Source organism: Platalea leucorodia (genome assembly GCF_965183815.1).
Source record: "Platalea leucorodia genome assembly, chromosome: 7".
Lineage (NCBI taxonomy): Eukaryota > Metazoa > Chordata > Aves > Pelecaniformes > Threskiornithidae > Platalea > Platalea leucorodia.
In genome coordinates this window covers 12,360,415-12,382,664 of record NC_138829.1, presented here as the reverse complement: position 1 = coordinate 12,382,664, position 22,250 = coordinate 12,360,415, and the positions used below count along the sequence as shown (strand labels likewise).

Sequence of the window (22,250 nt, the reverse complement as noted above, 5' to 3'; positions counted from 1 at the left end):
ATGCAGCATTCTCCATCCTCAGAGCTCTGCAGCACACGACATCCCTGTGAGCAGGCCATGTCAGCTGGTGACCTGGTGAGACCTCTTTGCGAGGAAGGAAGAGGAAGGCAAAACCTCTCCCTCTGCCCCCTTCCCAAGCACTTGGGCCAGCCCTCAGAGTGGGCAGAGGGGAGCCAATCTGTCTGCAGCAGGGCGGGAGCTGAGCAAGTGCAGGGGATATGACTACAGCCCAGGAGCGCTTCTGCTGAAATCTGAAATCCCCTGCAGCTCACACAGGGGCTTGCTTGGCCCTTGAGATACCCATTCTTAGCATGGCAGGATGAGCGATGAGAACCTTTACTGCATTGTACAGCCTCCCGTGCTGTGACCATGACAATTCAGAGTGTGGTGAGTGCTGTGGGTTTGGGTGGAAGGGGCTAGAGCAGAGCTCAGCCACCTGCCATTGGGGACCGCTTGCCCCAGGCCACCTTCCAGCAGCAGCACGTCAGGGCTTGAGCAGGGCAGAAGCAGCAGCATGACCCAAAGTTGCCGTATCCACATCAGAAAGTGGCAACACCATAATGAGACTCAGGAAGGGTTATCATTCCTACGTGGCTGGAAATCCACCTAGAAGAATGGAAAGTAAAAACATAGCTTGTTATCAACCAAAATGTTATGCTTACACAGATTTCAGTATCTCTGATGTTTAGTGATTCCTTGGTGTTGGAGAAATAGCTGCCACTTGCCTCATTTAAGGAGTTAAGTAGAGCTTTCCAGAGCTAAAAGGAGGCCAGCACCTGGTCTCTGTGGGTATAGAGATCGTTTTGGTAGCTACAGGCTAGAACAACTTGCTCTGTCCTTGGATTAAGCACAGAAAAGGGATGGGCCAGGTTTTCAGCCCAGGACTGACTTTGGAGACAGTAATACCCTGTTATGAACTCTCATCTAATTCTGCTGTTTTGTGTATTTCAGTGATTACCATCAACCTGTTTGCAAAACCTGTTGTTGAAAGGCAACAAGATGAATAGAAATATGGAGTTAGACCCAAGGAGAGTAAGCCCAGAACCAGCTTCTCGGACAAACAGTGCAGGGGAGGAACAGATGGAGGTTGCTTCTGAACTGAGTAGCCCAACTTTGCATAGTAGGGACAGCGGGCTCTTTGAAAGAGGTATTAAAACAATGTTAAGCATCCGGAAATCAAAACGAAGTCCAAACAAAGAGAAAGGAAAGGAAGGTACTGGTACTTGGAAAGGAATACGACTTTCTTTGCGATCCTCCAAGAGCTACGAGGAGAACAAAACCACAATCTGTAATGGTGCGGAGGAGATTAGTGAGAAGATAGCAGCAGAGCCCATTCAAGGAAAACCTCTTTCAGGTAAGAAGCAAAACCACCAGTGTAACTTGCTTGGCAGGTTATATGTAACCTTCAAGCAATTTACACTTTGCAAGTCTTGGGCCCAACAGAGGTGCTAAGGAACCAGGCAGAGACAACTGTTACTCCTTGCACAAACTCATTGGGGTGTTACCTGGCCCAGCCTGGGCAAGTCACCCATCACTGAACAGGCTGCTCTGTGGGCTCCACTATGTTAGTTTAACCATATCCACAACCTACCTACAATCGACACATCAACCTGTTGGCTCACATATCAGCATACATATCACTCATGATACATATCAGTCACCAATCTGCTGAGCGCAGTTTGGGAACTGCTGGTCTGGCAGTATCTAGAAGTGCAATGTGGGCTATTCCTACGCTACTGCCTGCATTGCACTTTTAGACAATTTCTGCTCTTCAGCTCTTGGACTGATGGTCCCCAGATTGTACTCTGTAGGTTGCTGCAAGGCCTTGAAGGGGAAAAAAGATGGTTTGGATGTGATCTGCTTCAGCACCTCCACCTTGGTTCCTAATCTTGGTGACTGCCTTGCAAAGGGACCTCTGCAGATCCTTTTACTGTCTGACTTTCCGTCTATTTTTCTCACAACAGCAGTGCTGCAAGTATTTGTTTGGTTTCCCCAGGCTGGTTATTCTCAGGCATTTTGTCAGCATTCTATACATAGGTCTTAGTTAAATCATAATAACTACCTTCAGCATAGCTGCCACCTTTCCCCAAGTGTGGGCAGGCTGCAATGACTTTGATCTTGGTTTGAGCGCCGCTCTCCTCCACCTTCTCAAGGCAGGGTACTACAATGCATCCACCAAGAGACAGATTGAGGTGGGTCAACATGGATTAACCTCTCCTCAGCCTAAATTTCTAGAAAGAAATTCTTGGTCTACTGCATAGGATGTCATGGGGATCAGATAGAAGGGCTGCCATTGTCTCACTGCTATAATGTGCTTTACTGTACCATGAAGTTATTTACTGCTTTGCACAGATATATTCTGAGGTTGGTAAGCTGGATCTGAGCCTATCTCATAAACTTTGCTAGCCTGTTCTCAAAGGGTCATAGATGAGGAGTAACAAGAAATGTTACTAAAGACCTTTTCATCTCCTGCAATAAACAAGCTGAGGAATTGCACAAATAAGGCTCATCCTGTGCCCAATAACTTGTGATGGGGCTAGACTAGAGCAGCTCTGTCAGAAACCTGTCCCATCCCAAGGTAAATATATGGCAAGCAATGGAGACTCCACCATGTGCACCATGAAGCTGCACAATAGTTAATTGCCTTTCAACTGTCTTCCTTCCACTACCAGCTGGCTGATCTTGTATTGCTAAATTAAAGATCAATTTAGCACCCAATATCACCTCCCTGAATAATTATCCTAGATGGTGATTAAATGGTGTTTTGTCACTTTGATAAACAGAACAGAATGTATTCATTTAGTCTCTCACTGCAAGCACTTGTGCAAACACAGGTTTTATATTAATTTATCTTGAAGAGACCAAGTTAATTGGCGCAATCTCCCTCCCTTCTGAGTGCAGAAGCAACTGTAGCTCCATACAGGCACACAAAGCTCTGCATTGTATGCTGTATCAATAGTTGGGTTATTTGGTGTATTTCTCTCTTCATACACGTACTCTTATGCTGCACAGATTATTTGGTGCATGTGGTACAAAATCTGTGTGCAGACAAACCCAAGGCATAAATTATGAGCTATGAACCAGTCACTCATATCTTCAAGTGCTCTACAATTTTTCTGTATCATTTTATAGGTGTATGTCCCAGAAGCAGTAGCCACACATGCCTAAATAATACCCTTTCTCTTCTCCTTTTTAATATTTGCCTTGTGCCCAGTATCACAGTGGGATCTCCTGTTCAGAGCATCTGTTACGATACTAGAGATGGTGAGAGCTTCCCAGGGCCTTTCAAAAGCTAACAGTGCTCTTGGATCTCCTCAACACATGGCAAATACTTATATTACTGGCAAATAGGCAGTGGTTCTTGCACCAGCAAGGCTTTGAAAAAGAAATGGGAAGCTCAGTAGACCTCAGCCACTTTGAGGGTAACAGTATTTGGTGACTTTCCCCCAGCCTCAGCCAGTACTGGTAGTAGGTGCTAAAAGCAAAGGAGGTGGGGAAAACCCACATGAGACCAGAGCACCAGGAAAAAGAACCCACAGGTTTGGATCCCTCTCCAATGCACACAGCTCCCCAAACCATCCAGGGACAGCAGTGCTCGCTGCCTGGAAGACAACTGTCACTGGTGAGAGGCAGTGCTTGGCATCTGACTGTAGCTTTATATATAGGCGGAGAACCACCCCAGGTGGATGAACTTCACGTACATGGCATACTTTTGTGTTTCTCCATTTCCTTCTGCTGTGAACCTAGGACTACCATCCCAGAGACTTTCCTCACTCCACAGTCAAAGGGTTATTGCAGATTGCAATATCTGCAGAGCTGAGCAGCTGTGGCTTCTGGTCCTCCAGAAGTCCCTCTTTTTGGTTGAGAGGAGGCTGAGGAGCACAAGCATTCATAGAACATCTCCTAAATGTCTGCAACAGGTAGAGGCAACTTTCAGCAGTAATTTGCTGTGGTAGGCACAGGCTGGAAAGGGTGGCCAGCCATGGTCTGGCTTGCTACATCAGTCCCTGCATCTCAAGGAGTCCTCATAATGCAAATCACCAGTGACAACCTCTGCAGTTTGTATTAGCAATTTGCTCAGTCCTCAGCAATGCAGGAGCCAGTTTAGCCATGACAGTAGTTGGGAAAGCGTCTTAGAAAAACTTGATAAGGCACAAAATCAGGACAGGAGGGGAGCCCGGGGTTTTCCCAGGGTTACATCTGTACCAGGGAATGTTCCTAAAAATGTATCAATTGGGAGCATCTCCAAGCCAGTACCCCACTCCCCCAGGTATCTCTGGAGGACGTGCTGGTGGGTAGGCTGGGGGCAGACATGACCCTCTAGTGAGATGTCTGACCCAGGAGCTCAGAGGGCCTGAGAGCATCTGTCCCGCCGTGCTCCCTCCCACCCCTCCAGCTGGACCCCGGGCACCCTCCCTGCCTTCTTGGGCAATGTGCTGAAACACCCTTTCAGCCAGAGGTGCTGTGGCCAAGAGGGGTAGAGCCAGGGGCAGTTTTATGCAGCCTCAGACCCCAGTGCCCCTCTGTGCAGCCTCGTTAGCCATTGCTTAAGGTTTTCCTGCAGGGCTATAATCAGTTTTTTGGATATTTCCTACCTCTGAAACCAGCGGTTTAGAGATGTGGCTCAATTTGCAGTGATTGCATTTCCACTGCTTTCCTCTTCTGTGTCAAACAGGAGCTGAAGAGATGGGGGGTCAGTCTCAGGGGCACTGCTGGGACCTGGCTACTCAAAGCAGCCCTGCAAGCCTCCCTTGTCCTGTTACCAACCTGTCAATCACCTAACGCCTGCTTTGTCCCGACCCCTTCCCTCCTTCTTTCCACAGTAATGGAAATCAATGAACTTATTCAGAAAAGGCAACTTTTGGAAGCATTTGCAAGTGTCAAGTACTTGGAAGATGAGACTATAGCTGAACGAGATGCCGAGAAATACAAAGATAACCCCCAGGAGTTTGTGAGAAAATCCAGGGATGTCGATTTGCTTTACAACTCCATCACGAACATGATCCAGTCCATCGTGGTGGGAACACTGGAGCATCCCACTGTAGAGGATACCATGCTGACCTCCCTGGTGACTTTAATTGCCCGTGAAGAAGCAGCTCATCCTAACACAGGCAACGCTGCTTGTCCTGGGTCAGACTTGCTTGGTACACCCAGAAAGTGGAGGGAGGAGTGGAGGGAAGCTATTAACGAGAGCGCTAGAAAGAGAATCCAGAGGGTACCTATGGCATCAAAGGAAGAAGAGAGTTCTTGGCTTGATCTCCACTTAGGTTTCCTGCAGAAACACCTGAGTGAAGACTTACTGAAAATCAAGTTATCAGTAAAAAAGTGCTATCCAGAGGAGTACCAGGTGTGTGACATGTATGTGGAGGCTTTTCACAAGGCCATTGCCTCACACCTACAAGATCTCTGCCAGAGACCACTGGAATTCAATGAGCTCTACGCCTTGCTTGACTGGGTGGCCAACACCTACCGCAGGTAAGCTGCCTCAGCCTCCTTCAGAGAGCAGCAGGGCCACAGGGTGCTTCGAAAGCACCGTGCTATTTTCAGTTTCCTGAGCAAGCACAAGAGACGCAGTCACTTTTACAGTAGAGCCAGATAGCTAATCTATTAATAGGTGGGGACAAGGTTTGTGGATAAACCACTTTCTGCTTTTCACAGATCTAAATTACCTTGTTTTCCCCTCCCTCTCCCACTTGCTGTTCTCACATGCCAGGAAGCTCCTCCTTGCAGCTCTGATAAACCTGCTCCCTTACTGCAAATATTTTGCAAGGTCCAGCAGCTGCTCGGTGACTTTTCCAGGCACAGGGAGGGACCTGTGAGGGAGCTCTGCCTTCTTCCTGTTTAATTAAGACTGTGATGCATTTGGAAACAGGCCACATTACCCCCCCATGTTCAGGGGTCAGAGTTGTCTCAAGGAGATGCCAAGACATCACCGTGTGGAATTAGCTACATTAAACAAAGGCTCTGGCTCAGATGTGTCCACTAGTTGAATGGGAGATCCATGTTTTTTAAAACCTCTTAAAGCTCCCTGTAATTCAAGGGTGACTAAAATATTCTAGGAGCTGCATAGACATATCGAACACCATCCTCAGGGCACGCTGTGTGTGTTGGAGTAAAGGCAGGAATTCTTCACAACAACAGTAAAAACTGTGCTGCTGGACACTGCCTCCATTTACAGCCAAAGGAGATATCTAAGATAGGCACCTGTAGAAAGTCCAGGCATTGTGTGTTCTTGGTTGTTCACTGGGCTAGACCACAGCCCATCATCCCAGACCCAAAATGCTCCCAGACTAAAACCCAACAGAAATACACAGTGCAGTGGGAAGGAGGAGAGAGGCAACTTCCACAGGAGATGAGTCTGCTAATAAGCACATAAGAACAGCCATGTCAAAGCAAAATCGTGTCTGCCCCAGCAGCTGGTCTCCAGGAGTGGCCTGAACCAGATGCCCAAGGATGGGACAACTGCAAACCAACTGACACCCATCAAACAAACAAGAAAGGGTGTACCAACACTGAGTCGAACAGTGGGCAAAAATGGACAGGGAGGGGGCAGTGGTGGAGCAGGGCAAGCAACAGTGACACTTGCTCAGAGCGCTCCTAGCCTGGGGTAGCTTTTGGCTCAGGGTCATTTGGACCACAGATGGTCTTTGGAACAGCCCTCAACGGATTTATTCTGTGAATTTGCCTAGTTGCTCCTAAAACTCCATTTACGGTGTGGTGACCGTGATGACATGCGTGTAACTCCCTCAGCATCATGGCACTGGCTGACCAGCCTTATGGCAGAACCACTATGAGAATGAGACCCCCACCCATTGCCCCTCTCCCTCACGTGTCCCAGCCGATCTCATCTGGAAGGAAATTCCTGCATGTTCCCAGCCCCTGGGAACTGTATTGCACCCCAACATTGCAGGAGAGCGGGAAGAAATGAGCTTCAGCAGCCAGGTTCTGCACCAAAGAAAAGTGCCCCCATCATATTTCTCTAACTTGCTGTGGAAGAGCTTATTGAGAGCTTGCAGCTGTTTTGGGCACTGCTTGCAATCACCTTGCTGGGTTGGGCTGTTTCCATTTGATTTTCCCATTCTAAAAGAACTTCATCCCCTCTTGGGACCCATCCCAAAAAAGAAGAAATTGTCTGACCTAAACTCATTATTGATGCTACAATTCAAACAAATGGATAAAACGAGAGGGGAATAAGGTCCTCAGGCATACATTTGAGCCACTCCTTTTGCTCATGGTGGAGAGTTTGTATTTAAATCTGTGGAGTCCTTTTAAATGAGCAGCAGGCTCCTGCAGCAGCTGGGCTGTGCAATGCTCCACTGTGCAGGTGTACGTCTCCACGAAATCTGAACCATGACTGTGGGAACATTGACTCCAGGACACTATCAGCAGGCTGAGCTTTTTTTCTGCTGAGCAGTCACTCTGCACCAGCCTGACCTTGTACAGTACAATCCTCACTTGGATCCAAACCTAATAGCGTGCTTGGCGCTGGTTTGGCAATAGGAACCCTTTTCGGTGGTTGAACAGGCTGCGTGTAGGACATTGCAGCCGTGTTCCTTGCTAATCAGGTGACTGCTTGCAACTTATTCAAGTGCATGAATATTTTCTCCTTTCTCCTCTCCACCTTCATCACCCTGAAAGATGCAATACCTCCATGGTCCATGGCAGATTGCAGGGGTAGGACATTCAATTGTACAGGCTAATAATGGGTTTCTCATCCTGGAGGGAGAAATACAAGCACTCCCTCCCTCCCTTTCCCTGCCTCCCTGCTAATCAGCTGGCCTGATTACATGGCAATCCAGAGGAAAGTGAGTGGTAAAGTCGTGTGTCAGCTGAGCGCACTTTGGAGTCAGACCCTGTAGCTGCACGTCCACCCACCGCTTCCATCTGCGGAGGAACCGCGGTGCGGCGGTGGCCCATGTCCCAAGCATGGGAGTGCCTTCCAGAGGCTGTCCTGCGCAGAGCAGGACCTGCTCTGCCACCTCCCCTTCCTAGGGATAATGCACAGGGAAAAATAACCGGCTGACATAAGCTGTGATGTGACACCGGAGAGGAGCCAGGGAGATCAGCTAACTCCAAAGCAGCATGCTGCTACAGGAATTACCCTGAAAGGCATTTCGCAGGCTTGTAGTCAAATGAATCAGCTTCAGGTTGTTTATTTAAAAAAGTAAATTCTCATAGCACTTTTCATGTCCAAACAACTCAGAAGTCTCATGATTTCTAAGGTGGGCTGGAATCTTAGATCATTTTGATTTTGAATAATTAGGATTTTGAATAGTGAGGAAAGATTTTCTTGTTAAAGCTTGAAAACAAGCATTGCAATTTAAGCTTTAAGTATATTTCTCACGGCTTAATAATTATGTAGCTCATGCCACATGAATATTCCACCAGTTTACTCACACTCCGAGGCAACATAATTTGTTCGTTTGAATCTTTCCAGTGAACTCTTTCTGGGTCACCCTGATCTCAAACCAGAAGTTAAGACAGAAAACCTGTCCCTGCTGTTAGCACCAGCTGATTGGGATAAACTAAAGAACGACTACATCACTTCTGCAAAGGTGAGAGTTTTGACCGTGCCCCCACGTGCCCCCCAGGGAGGGTATGGGAGCCCCAGCCTCCCAGGCAGAGGTCTTGGATCATCGTCATGGTTCCTAGCCCCACCAGGTGCTGGGTCCTGCCAGCACCATGCAGAATGGCCTTTAATCAAAGCAAACAATCCTGAACACCAAGTCTGGGACCGAAGCAGGCCATGAATTTGAACCTGGATGATCACAAAGCCAAAAGGACTATACCAGACCCATACAGTACAGCAGAGGCATACAAAAAGGTCATAGCTGGGTTTCATCAGATCAAACGCATTGCATAGTTAGGTTTAAAGATATTTTAGCTGCTACTTTCACGGTGTGTGAGCTCCTCCAGCACATCTGAGGTTTGCTATAGCCAGACAACTTTGGGCTTGTCCCCAACAGAGGACCTCCACATGGTTCAGCTCCTCCTAGGAAGCCCCTTCTGCAGTTGTCTTTCTGCTGTCCTTGGCTGGGACCCTGTGTAAGACTGCGTGCTTTCCTGGGTCTTTGGTGGGCTGAGACATTTTCTTGCAAACAATTTCTGAAATAGGGCACTGCTGAAGGTGAGCTCAAGGCACCCAGCTGAATAATATTGCTCCATCATGCTGGTGAGGGATCATTTTGTTTCACTGGCAACAAGGCTGATTTATCAATCAGGACTGAACAGTGCTGCCACTTACACAAGTGGCTGTACTGCCAGAAAGGACCAGTTTGATCTTTAATCCTGACCTTGTGCATTACACATGCTGGAGGACTTTGCAATCAAGCAGTCAAACAGCTGACACAATATTTCCCTGCCAGGAGAATGATTCTGCCTTGATTTGGGAGTACCTTGCCCCCACACAGCACAGCTCCTGATTTTTCCCAAAAGCCTGTGTAGACTGACGAGGTCTGAAGCAAGACCTTTGACTCTGCTTACCTTTCCGTGCTGCACACGTGAGCTTTACACACGTGCCGATGGAGCAAAATGCTGCGAGCCGCTTTACTCATACTTGCTTCGTTATCCTGAGCTGCATGTTTCCGTCCTACATTTAACATTTAGGGGAAAATCAAAAGCTATTTTGGAAACATCCTGAGACTGGAGGTCACTGAGAAGTGGGAGAAGGAAGTTCATCCAGAAGTGAAGGAAAACCTCTACCACTCCTCGCTCTCCTTTGATATTCAAACGGTATTTAATTAGCTGGGGCAAAGTGTGGGGGGCTCTGTGGCTCCAGGGAAACTGGATTGCTACCTTCTGGGGTGGAGGTACCGCCTCCTGTGATAATTTATGTTAGTCACGCACTAGCAGAATACATTAGAGCAGAAAATGCCGTTTATTACAACTTTTAGCTCTCCCGCTTGCCTTCTAGCTGCAAATTAAACCTGCTGTCAATTGTGTCAGCAACATAATAGGCAACTGATTTTAAAGTCCTTAAATCTCTTTGATTAGAAAGAAGAAAGAGAAAGGAAAAAAAGGTGGAAAGAAAAGGTTTGTTAGAAAAACCCCTTGGCTGAAAGAGTGACTTTGTCCCGGGGCTGTGGCAACCACGGAAAGGCCGTAGGCAGTGACAGCCACTCCAATTTAAACAGTACAAAAAACAAAAGCTCCTACTAGCTTTAGGGACTACAGGGTAATAAATCCAGGAGGGGTTTGGATTCATTCTCCTCACTCAAAGGGTTGAGTCATTTCAATTAAATACTACCAAGAAAAAGAGAGGGAGGGAGAGAGAAAGAAAATCAGAGAGTTTTGCCTGCTGCCGTGACTCATTTTCCATAGAGAAATATTACACGTTGTGCCATCACCGGGAAGGCAGGTCTGAATTGGATTAGCAGATGGGTAGGATGCCTCGGGAAGCACCAGAGCGGGGCTGCAGCCTGCCTCACTCCAGAGAGGCAGCTGGGGTTGTGGGAATTGGAATTAGGGAGGAGCCTCAGTGCAAGCAAGATTTTGGGGGTGATGCCTGACCCTCCGTGCAGCCCTGGTATCGCTCCTGAGGGGGCTTGCGAGGGCCCCTGGGACAGTGCTTATAGCCACCCTCAACATGGAGACACAGGGACAGCTCAGCTCCCCTTGGGCATTGGGTTGGGGATTGATCCCTCCTGCAAATCCCCCCAAAAGAGGAGGACAGCACCAGGGCAGCTCGGGGCTCCAGTTAACACTGTGTCTGTCTCACACTCAGACAGCAGAAGGACAGGGGGCCATTAGGGATGAAAGTTTATGCCACAAATCAGTTTGTGCCTCTTGGCCCATTCTGGATTATTATTTTTAAAACTGCCAGAGAATAAGGAAAACCTCCTGGCAACAAGTCAGCTGTTTCCCCCTTTGCTGGGCAAGACATTTTTATTAACCAAAACTGCATGAGATCTTTGCAAAGGATGTTTCTCCCGTGCTTGTCCTATTCACTGGCATTTTTTCATGCCCTTTTCTAGATCATTGGGGAGCACATGAAGATATCTGGAGCGATCAGCAGAAGCCTGGGAACGAAAACGCTTGAGCTGTGCCTGGCAGAGCTGCATGAATTCATACCAAGGTCATTGCTGCTCCAGGCAGCACATTCCTTCCAAATGAGTCCCACATTGGCAAAAAAGCAGGGAAAAGGTCCGTGCACTGGACCAGACTCTAGCACTGAGCAAGCATGGGCCTGCTCCTGGGAGAATTAGAGATCACAATGAGTCCAATAATGAGCAAGCAGCCAAACAACCTGGAGGAAGTCATAAACAGACCCAGATGGGACCCTTGCGAGTCCCAGTATCAGAGGTCAGAGCTCCAGGAAGGAGCTGCTGGCTGGGAAGGGATGGGACCACTGTGGTCCCATCCATCCGGCACCTTTGTGGCGTTGGATGCTGGTCATCTGCAGCTACAGCCACAAGCAAGCAGCAGTTATGGAGACCCAGACCCAGAGCCTGCTTGCCCAAAATGTCATCTGGGTGACCTGGGGTGAGTCCTACCGAGAGGGTTTTCTTCTGCATCCCATGGCTATGGGCATAGAAATGGCTGATAGGACCCTCTCTGTTACACCCAGACAAGACATATAGTTGGGCTTCCTTCTGAGTCTTTTAAAATTTATCCAGTGTCCAAGGGACACAGGACCCTGCCTCTTTGCTGAAATAATGTTTTTCTGCTTGGTAGGCCCTGAATTATGGCCTCAGACCTTCTCCCCCTTGACATGCTTTGGGGATGCTCCAGGGAAGGTTTTTGGCTCACAGAGGGTCTGGCACAGTGAGGTGCTTTCCCTCCCTGCCGGTGTGGCTGTGTTTCAGGGCGTCACGGCTGCTCACCAGCAGCAATCCACAGAGGAGAAAGGCCATTCAGCACAAATCAACTCTGAGCGAGACTAAAAATAATTTCTCATTAACCTTTGAAGTTTGCCACTTCCGTCAGGCACTGAGTGGGGAGTTTGCTAACAGACGTTTTGCAGGAGCAAGGGTGGGGAACCCGAGCGCTGCCTTCTCAGATCATGGACCCGGGGCATGGCTGATGTCCAAAGTGTGGTGAAGGCAACGCTTTCCCTTCTAAACCCTCACCTCTAATAGCCCAGCGATCTACACTTGTCTCCCATGCCCTGAGCGAGCAGGGTAGTTCAAACCAGCTATTTGGCTTTGAAGTCTGCCTGGGTTTTTGAGGAGAAATTTAGTACTGATGTTCCAGTCTTTCTTTTTTTTTTTTTCCCTCCTTTTTTTTTCCTTTTTTCCCCTTTTTTTTTTGTTCTTTTTCCTCTTTTTCTTTGTTCTCTTTTAAAATTATTTTTTCTTTTTTTCCTTTTTTTTTTAAAAAAAACCAAAATTGATGTAAATGCAAGCCAGCATAGCAAGGGCTCCCAGATGAACGGGTCACTGAAACTTAAGCTTTTTCTTAAACTAACCCGAGATGCAAGTGGCTAAGACCAGCCCGAGCAGGTTCCTTTACCCTGACAAGGCATTGGACCACCAAGCAAAGCCTGCCTGAGCACGCAGCCTCCTGCCAGCAGTGCAAACCTGGCTGTAAAACAGCTGTCAAAACCATAAAAGCTGTGCTATACAGAAAACAGCTACCTAGCACACCACACTGAGGTTGGGGGGGGGGGGGGGGGAGGAAATGTAGGTGTGCTGCCCTGTTCCTGTTCACCTTCTGTTGTAAAATCATCCTTGAGCTAAATCCTTTCCTCGTGTACTTAAGAGGGCACATATTATATTGCCCGAAAATCCAGAGAAATGAAGGACCAGACTGATGAGCCTGAGTACCACAGCCACAATTAATCCCTCAGCATGAGGAAAAGTCTGCGATTTGGCGTGCTGAGATCCCTGGCATCTCTCCAAAAGTGCTGTGTACCCGCTCAGGCAAGCGCACCCTAAACCCGTAATTATCTGCCATCTATTCCCCTCCAATGCACACGCATGTTACGACAGCTGGAAAAAAACATGTCCGCATACAGAGGGGACAGATTGGGCCAGCCACTGGTGTCTCCTGACATCGTGGTGTACACAGATGAGCCACCCTCCGTCTCCGCGCCGTTAACATTACCTGCATGTCTTCTTCTGCAGGTTCGGGGAGGAGTTTGTGGTGTGGAGCACTGCCCAGGACAGCACCATCTTCGTGCCCTATTTCGCTGCCTACGTCAACAGCTTCCATGACCTGGTGTAAGTCCGCTCCCCCTGAGCTGAGCCGCCGCGTTGCTGGGGTCCGGAGGGTGGCGGCATTCGGGAGGGAAAGGCCAAGGTCTCCTGGGGGTGCCCCACGGGGTGCTCAGCCTCCAGCCCCTCCTCACCTCACGGGGGGGATGTTCCCCAAGAGATGCAGATAAAAGTCACTTCACTGGGGCAAAAGGGTGAAGAGACAGAGGTGGGGACAGATCCGGTGCTTGTGTGAAAGCTTTAAACTCATTTTTAGCCCATCTTTTTCAGCCTCAGAGGAGGTCTTTTTTTTCATTTTTTGTTCTGGAGTTTAGCAGAATAAACCCAGCCAACATGGTCTGATGGCTGCTTTTAGCACTAGGCTAGAGGAAACTCCATGAAAGCACTCAACCTGCAAATAAACCCCTGCCATTGCTGCTGGCAGGAGGAACTTCTAGGGCTTTGCATGTGTTAAGAATTAGTTATTTAAAGCCATGCATTGAAAAGACCTCTGATAAACAGGTATGCCCACCAGCTCTGACTATTAAAGTGTACTTTCAGGAGAGGAGCACTCTCCCCAGAAGTAGGACTGTGCCAGTTACTGTGTGTCCCAGGGTCTGGTCCATCAGCCCAGTGTTGTGGTACATGGTGACCCTGTTCTTCCCACCCCGCATCTTCCCACACAGCCGCTGCAGCCCTCCAGTGCCGGTGCCACGGGAAACTGGGGCTGTTCATATGGTGCCTGCCCCAGGGCAATGGTCTGCAGCCACGCAGGAACACGGCCCACTGAGGCCCAAGGGCTCTTCAGCATCTGGGCTCATCCCTGCCATGCAGACGTGGTGCTTCAGAGGCCAACCCAGCCAGCCGACACACAGCTAACACCTGGGGTCTGGCCACCGGGAAGCTTGGGTTTTTATCTCCAGCCCATGCTGCTGCATCGCTGCCTGGCACTGCCCGCGGCAGGGATGCTATATGCCAAGTATTATTCAGGGGTATGCAGAGGATTTTGCGTTGCAGTGTCTCACAGGAGCCGACGGCTCCAGCCGCAGTGAGCACTACCATCGGCAAGTCTCTAGATGGCACGGTCTCTCCAGCAATGCTAACCTCACGGAGAAGCCGGCTTTCTCTCCCTCCTCCTGCCCCTGCAGAAAATTGCTCTCCCCTTCCCTGCTGAGGACTGGGGAGGTGTTGAAGGGAGAAGCCAGCCCTGGACAGGGAGCTGGCAGGCATTTGGATGGTGGATTGGTTCCGCTGGGTTTATTCCTGCATTGAGTTAAATATTTGTCAGCCTGGGGTGATGAGTTGCTGGGCAGAGGTAGGTGCCCTGACAGCATGATTTTGTGGATGCTGGATGCAGAATTCAGGGGGTCAGCAGGATTTATGGACCCGAGCCTGAGCCTGGCATGAGAGGGTTGCTCTTACGTATTTGGTAGTCCTGCCTGAGCAGCCTCAGACATACAAACTAGCTACCAAGCAGCAGGAACCTGCCGTGCTCTGTGGTCACAGCAGTGGACATGGCACGTCCAGGGATGCTCGGGGACCACTGGCATTTTGGTGATGCTGCCTCAGTTCCCCCTGAAGCATGTTAGAGCGGGGCAGGGATGGAAAGTGAGAAGAAAGCCAGGAGCTCACAATGCCCCCAAAGTCCACACATGCTGCTGGGGATTTCATTAACCTCTCAGAAGTTGTGTTTTCTTCCTCATTAGCATGAAACCTTGCAGAAGTACGCACTGTCCCCAGGAAACTCCACAGGTTTCCACCTCTGTAGGTCACCGTCCCAGCCACTGCTGATAGATGGGTAGACATGGTGCTCAAGGACATGGTTTAGTGGTGGACTTGGTAGTAATAGGTTAACAGTTGGACTCGATGATCTTAAGGGTCTTTTCCAACCTTAACAATTCTATGATTCTATGCTGTGCGGAGTGAGTCAGCTGGGCTCCGGGTGATGCAGGGCAGCTTTCCCTTCTCTGGCTTTATTATTTACTTCTCTCTTACCCCATAAGCCCCTCAAGTGCTCTCTCAGGTACCTGGAGATGATTTAGCAGAAGTATTGCTCAAGTGAAAAAGCAATCAGCCTACGCAACTGCTCCGCATGGTTCAACTGTCCCACCTGATGAGGAAATAGGTGGTTTTTTAAGCACAGTTACTCAGTTGTGATTAATTTTCAGTGTATAGGATTGTGCAAAAAGTCATTATTTTGACCCTTTAAGTGTTTCCAAGAGGAAGTACTGGATGCACAGTTTTGTTTTATTTTAAAATCATGCCCAAGACGTCAATCTGGCTAAAATGCTTAGGGCAGTGTAATAGTTTACCTTTTAACATTAAACCACTGGTGGTGTCTCTCTCTCTCTAGGTCAGGGTTAGAAACAGTGTTTAAAGTCAACACTGAGGAACTGCAGAAGATTTTGGCAGCTCTGACACGGAACTTCACAAATATTTTTTTAAATAAAATAAAAACAAAAGCACAGGTAAGAGGATCTTAGCCACATTATCTCCTAAATATAAAGGGTATGCGCAGGACCACTGCAGCAGCTGAGAGCCATTGCCCTTTCCCTGTCTCGCCTACTAGACCTCATTTTGCAGTTCTTGACATTATGGTCCTTCCAAAATGCATTGTGCCTAACATTGGTCCAAATCCTCCTTAACCCAAAGTGACACTTCCAGCATCCTGGGAGGTTTTACTATGAGCAATGATGTATTTGTCAAGCTGTTTATTTTAGTATGATGGCAACCAAAAGAAAAGGGTATTTAGTGGCTTCCAGTATCTCAGGCAAAGCAATGGGGTGAAACCTCACCCGTAGTGAAGTACTGGGGAAGTAAGCTGGACAACACCAATGGGACATTTTTCCTTCTATCAAAACAGTTGAGTTTTTCAGGACTTTGATTTACGTATTCATAGATCCTGGTCTGTTATCAACCCCTTCAGACAGGACAGAATTCATTCCAGTAGAGGTGATTTTTCCAGGCTGTTTCCATGGTGAAGAAAGACCGATTCTTTCATTGTGCGAGTGCTAAAGCTCTGGTATCGACTGATAAAGCTCTGGTATCAGCTTAACTTGTGCTAAGAGGCCCAAAAGGCAACATGCTGCAATGCAGTTTGTGCTTCCCAGGTGCTGTAGATGGGACTTTCTGCTCTCAGCCAGCTGAGGGTCCACTAGCTCTAGCTGGTATAACACGAGATGGAAAAAAATTAAGCCTTTGGTCCCACCCCCTTTCACTCATCCTAATTCACTTTCTAAATCACCAGGCAAAACTTTCAGAAACCAAGACAGTCACCCAACTGCTCTTACCTATGCCAAGCCTGCCTGGCCAAGGGGACTTTCCAGTGACTGCAGAGCTTGTCTCGGAGCCTAAGGGGCAGGCAGGGAAGGAATCAAGCCAAGGCATTGAGCAAGAGAGCTGAAATGAGAACTGAGAGCAGCTGAGGCAAAGCATTTCTAAACAGTCCTCCAGCAGGCTGGGAGCACAGCAGGAGGGCATGAGTGGAGGAAATAATTGGGAAAGAGATTGCCAGGAGTCTAAGACAGAGATCCTGAAAGCTAAGATGAGAAAAGTACAAAGGCAATGTGCCAGAGAAGGGATATTTTGAATTTGGCCCTTGGGGGAGCCTTTTCCAGGTGCCACCAGAAGCCTTTAGCAGATATTGCTGTGTTTCTACGTGGAGGCACATTAGCTCTAGGGACTCAGCAAGGGAAATAGCCTACTGGGGCCACTTGGTCAGAGCACCTTGTACCCAGGGCAGATAGGAAACAGTGCCATCACTCCCACGTCATCACTGACCATGAGGCACCAAGCTGGGGATGCCCCCAGCTGCTATTCCCCCACCACCACATCAGAGCAATAAGCAGAAGGAAAATCCCAGTGAGATCTCGTGCAGACACATGGGTCTGCAGGGAGTAGAGACAGCCCCCTCCAAGTGCTGCGAGCAAGAGGAGCTTGATTTCCTTGTGGAGAAGGCTGGAGGGGTGATGGATTACTGGGCTAATTTCCAACAGATTCACTACCAAGTGTCTTGTCATGTCCATAGCTGGTGCAAACCCATGTAACACTAGCATACATGGTTGCACACCACAGCCTGTTCTAGCCATGCCTGAGTTTCCTATGAGCAGCATTCACATCTGTTTCTTCATCCATACAGTGGGGATACCAGTTTATTTACCTACAGAAATATAACTGGTGGATTAGAAGGTGGCACAGAGCAAGGAAATGAGGGGTCACAAGTAAGCCCTTAATACCAAAACATCTCCTGCTCAGGGAGCGATGCTTCTTCTGCCTGCATTGGGGCGCTCACCCAGAAATGGGAGATGGGAGTCTGAATTCCCTGGGGTGGAGAAAGAAACCCAGCCTGCTCTGTGCTCCTGGTGCCTAACTCCTGGTGCGTCTTCACTTAGAGTGGGTGCACCATCAGTGCTCTGTGCTTTTCGGTTGAAGCCCTCTGAGCAGGCAGATGGCTGGGTGCCTTCGGCTAGTGCATCAGCTACTCTGATTACTACCGGTGCCATCAGTGAGAGGGTCTTTTTTCAGCCACTCCTTAAGAAAATCCTGACCAAGGACTGGATTTTGGCGACAGAAAAGCCGGACTTGCTGGCGTCGGCAGTCTCACAGTTCTCCAAGCACCTGCAGCACATGAGGGAGCCTATGGGACAGGTAGGCGTCTGGTCCCGCGCCCGGATGCAGTGATCCTCAGGGAGTCCCACTGTCATTTGAAGGCTGTGATCTGACCTGCAGACTCCTCTCCAGCGGTGGAGGCTGTTTATAACGGTGGGGACTGCTGATGTGGGGGATCTCAGCCATTACTGTACTTCCATGTGAGAATAAGCAGCATCTTTCCTTTCTGTAGTTTAAATATGGGAACTGATTTCTTTAAAGAGGAACAAAAAGCTTTGGTGAACATTACTACTGAACATTATAATTCTATGAGTCGCAGGCGTATATGCACCTTTCACGTCTATGCAGTTGTGAAATAAATGGGTAGGTGACAACAGCTCTGTATTTACAATCTGCAAGCACCATCAAAACATACTTTTAAAACAATCCTAAATATCCGCCTTTGTTACTGAGGAGCCAAACTGCCAACACAAAATCACGGGCGGCTTCAGGGTGAGGAGTATTTCCATGGCATTCCCTTGGGCACGGCCATCGCTCTGTGCCGGAGTGAGGGGCTGCGAGCCACTGGCTCCCTTCGGCAAAGCTGGCCTGGGCAGTGTGTGCTGGCCAGTGAGCTGCCTTCAGGTATCTTCTCTGCACCCTGGGCTCCTGCTAAAGCCCTGAGGGTTTCCCCTGCCCTCTCTCATTGCTGTGATCTTGCAAGGGAACCACAGAAAAACCATGAGGTTTGCTTTTTTTTAACCAGGAGCTTCTACGTGACATTCATAAGTACGTGGTGAGAGAATACATCATGCAGGTCATCAAACCCAGACGCAAAATGAATAGGGAGACACGGCAGCAAGTGAGTGAAAAGATGAACCAGGAAGCCAGAATCCTTAATAATACGCTCATCGATCAGGTACGTGAGTTCGCTCCTGGATCCCTGGTTGCCCTGTTCCTGGAGGTGCAGTGTCCACGCTTGGACTCCCAGGGACCGAGGCGGCAGGCTCTCGTGGAGGGCAAGCCTCAAGAAATATAAAAGTGCTTAAAAGAGAGCAAGCAAGGTAGTTACTGCAGGTTCACAGTGTGGACTTCCATCCTGGCAGCTACTCTGCAGTAGCGGCTTGTGTGTGCTCAGCTGGCAGCTCTCCAGTTGCAGCGCCTGGTGTTTTAACACACTCCCCGGCCCACAGGCACTTTGCTTAGGGTGAGTTACATGCTGTAGATCCAAGCTCATCATGTGGCAACTTGTTCCTGGGCCTGTTCCCTTGGGTCACAGCATACACCTTGCCTTTGAAGGATCCCTGCCCTGGGTACAGCTCATAGAGATGATGAGTCCAGCGAGAGAGTCCATCCAGGCACACAGTCTGCATACAGGAGGGTGATGGAGAGAAAACTGCAGCTGTTGGCATATTTTGTGGCTAGGCAACATCAGCCTGGGATTTTCAGGGAAGCCGAAGTTGAACTAATTGGATTTTGCACAAGCTCAGGTGTGTGGGGCACTGAACCCCACCGGGGTGGTCACTTGGCTGAGGCAGATCCCTCTCAGTGGTGAGGCACACAAAACTATTAGGCAGTGGGGGGTGAAAGCTCTGGCATCTGCTGCTGTGCCGGACCACAGCCACAACGCCCTGCTCAGGGTCTGGCTTGCTGGGGTGCTCATGAGCATCGGGGAGTGCAGAGTCAGGCCCCGGCGGAGCTGCAGGGGTGCCTTGCCATTGCCACCCAGTGCTGCCTCGGCCAGCACCATGCTGTCCCCCTGGCAGCACCCTGCCTGCCCGAGGGCAGCCTGTCCTGCCTGCAGCAGTACTGTCTTATACCAGTAAAAGCAACCCGCTGTCGTGCCCTGCCCTGCAGGTAAAAAGCATTTTGCAGGTGCTGCGCTTCCCCCTGACGTTCCGTATGCCTCCTCATTCGCAGGGCTCTGACTCCGACTGGCTCCTTCCTGCCATACATCACATCGCCAATATCATTGGGGAGAAGAAAAAAGACAAGATCAAGGAGTACGTCAAGGAGCTGTGTCAGGATTATCCAGATATCAGGTACATGGAACAGCAGATGCCAGAACTGCTGGGCTCCATCCTGAACAGCACCAGCTCACCCTGTGCTTTGCCCAAGCTCCTCAGCTTCTCTTCTCTGCTGGTAGCCACATGTTAGAGGCCAAGGTGCCGGCAACAGGGCGAATCTCACCTTATTTTTCTTGATGGCTATACGCTTTCTATTTTTTCCCCTGTCTGCTGGATATTATAATGCACACAAGTTACCTTAAAAGCCTTTTCGTTTTAGAATAGAATAGAATAGAATAGAATAGAATAGAATAGAATAGAATAGAATAGAATAGAATAGAATAGAATATTTCAGTTGGAAGAGGCCTACAATGATCATCTAGTCCAACTATCTGACCACTTCAGGGCTGACCAAAAGTTAAAGCATGTTATTAAGGGCATTATCCAAATGCCTCTTAGACACTGACAGGCTTGGGGCATCGACCACCTCCCTGGGAAGCCCATTCCAGTGTTTGACCACCCTCTTGGTAAAGAAATGCTTCCTAAAGTCTAAACCTCCCTTGGCACAGCTTTGAACCATTCCCACGTGTCCTATCGCTGGATACCATTTTATTGTTCCAAATGAACCTTGTTTCACTGTAAAGCTCCAGGTTGCTTTTCAGTGCATGACCAGTATTAGCCCAGCTTGCCAATTTGCAGGCTCTAGCTCTGGAGCAAATAGTTTGTCTCCTGTTCCTAGTCTCAGACTTCAAAATGCAGCAGACATTGACACGGTTCAGCTGTAGTTTCTGAAAGGGCCTCAACACAACCACTAAATTTTGGAATAAATTACAAATTCTTTCTTTTGTATCTTCCATTTGCTGTTCCAAAGCAGCATCTGCAAAATTTAAGGCTACTGGAAAAGTAAACAAAGTGACTGGCTCTGTGCATGGTTAAGCAGCTGCATATCAGAAGTTACCTCCTCTTCTACAGCTCTTCTACCAACCATTGAGAAGGAATATCAGTGGTACAGCTTGCAAAAAATTCCATTTCATCAGAGTCATTTCAGAAAAAGACCAAAGTTTTTTGCGCTGGGTTACACAGTTCCTACTGGATAACATTTATACAATCAAGATAAACCATAAATTTAACAAATTGCTCAGAACACTGAAGGAGACCCTCAAATATTCAGAAAAAAAAAATTACATTAAATATATTTTCCTCTCCCCAAAACTGAGGCTCAAAATTTTTCAGAAGTATATGTAACTTGAGTGAGCCAGATATGCTTCAGGCTTATCTGTGTGGGGAAATTCAAGACATGGACTTGAAAAAGAAGAATTGTTCCTGAGTAATTTCCTAGGTGAACACACCTATCCTACAAAAAAAAAAGCCTCACTCCCAGTGGCCAGACTAAGCTGACTAAGGAGGCAGTGCCTGCTCTGGGAAGGATGGGGGAGATAAATGATAGCTCGTCAGGCTTAGCTATTTGAAAACAATTTTCCAGGCAGAAAAGCCGTTTACAGGGCTGTGATTTGTGGTACTTTTTCATCATTAGCCTTAGACCCATGCCAGGTTTTAAGGCTTATCCTCTTGGTTGATCTATTTCCTGGCTTTCCATTATTGAGTAATATTATTTTTAACAATTAAGTTTGGCAAACAAGAGGGAACCTGTTGGACCTGCATTGCTTCCTGTTCAGGTCTCTGTTAATTCTTCCCCTCAGCTTTCGGAAACGTTGCTGTATTTGTATATATTGAGATTACTGGAACAGAGTATGTTTCCAAGTTGGCTTTCCTAGCTCTAATCTAATTAGTGCCTGTCAGCTTCCTAAATATTAGCATTTCCATTACTCACCTCAAAATAATCATTAAATAAAAGGTCTGCAGCCTCTCAGGAAAACTTGCAAAAGACGTCACCTGTGTGTGGAGACGGAGGAGGAAATTCCCCGAAGCACCAGCAGCAGGAGGGTGTCCCACGAGCGCAGGGTGGTAGGAGCTGATGCTTGCTGGCTCAGTACCTCCGGAGGCTGCAGACCCCCGTCCTGGTGGGTCCTCCAGCGCGGTGAGGGGAAGTTCCCCAGCGCTTTGCCATGGCCTCACTCTGTCTCCAGCATGGTTGTTGGTTGCTTGGGCTGGTTTTGCTCACCAGGACTGAGCGAGGTCTTGTTTGGTTTCTGCAGGAAGGAGCACATCCTGGCAGTCCTCGCGCTCCGGGGGCTGGGGCGCACCAGGAGAGCAGCAATTTTTCGGCAAGGCTACTGTGCGCTGGAGAGCCCTGACAGTGGGAATGGCAGCACACTCTTCACTGAAATCGATGCCCCAGTGATCATCAGCTGCTTCTAAACCAGAACCAAAACAGCAGTCAGCATCCTCCCTCCTCCTATGCTGCCTCTACGGCTTGATTCAAAATCTGCTACCCTGCCTTGCTCCTCTGCAAACGCAACTTTTTGACTGCTGTGGGAAAAGGAGTTTGCTACCCTGAGTTCAGAAACCAAAGGCAACAGACGCGCCAAGACACTGACCTGCTGCAAGAGCTCCTGGGCAGCAA

General features: G+C 48.6%; 1 protein-coding gene across 1 annotated transcript; it reads left to right on the top strand.

Annotated features, from left to right (window-relative positions):
- Nucleotides 1-1,011: 1,011 nt before the first annotated feature.
- EXOC3L4 (exocyst complex component 3 like 4) lies at nt 1,012-22,045 on the top strand (the record flags this gene model as incomplete). Its single annotated transcript, XM_082317075.1, has 11 exons — nt 1,012-1,354; nt 4,824-5,475; nt 8,438-8,555; nt 9,607-9,732; nt 10,974-11,074; nt 13,065-13,160; nt 15,487-15,601; nt 17,658-17,780; nt 18,487-18,639; nt 19,641-19,762; nt 21,883-22,045. The coding sequence occupies 11 exons, from the start codon at nt 1,012-1,014 to the stop codon at nt 22,043-22,045; spliced, it is 2,112 nt and encodes a 703-aa protein (XP_082173201.1).
- Between the last annotated feature and the right edge of the window lie 205 nt (nt 22,046-22,250).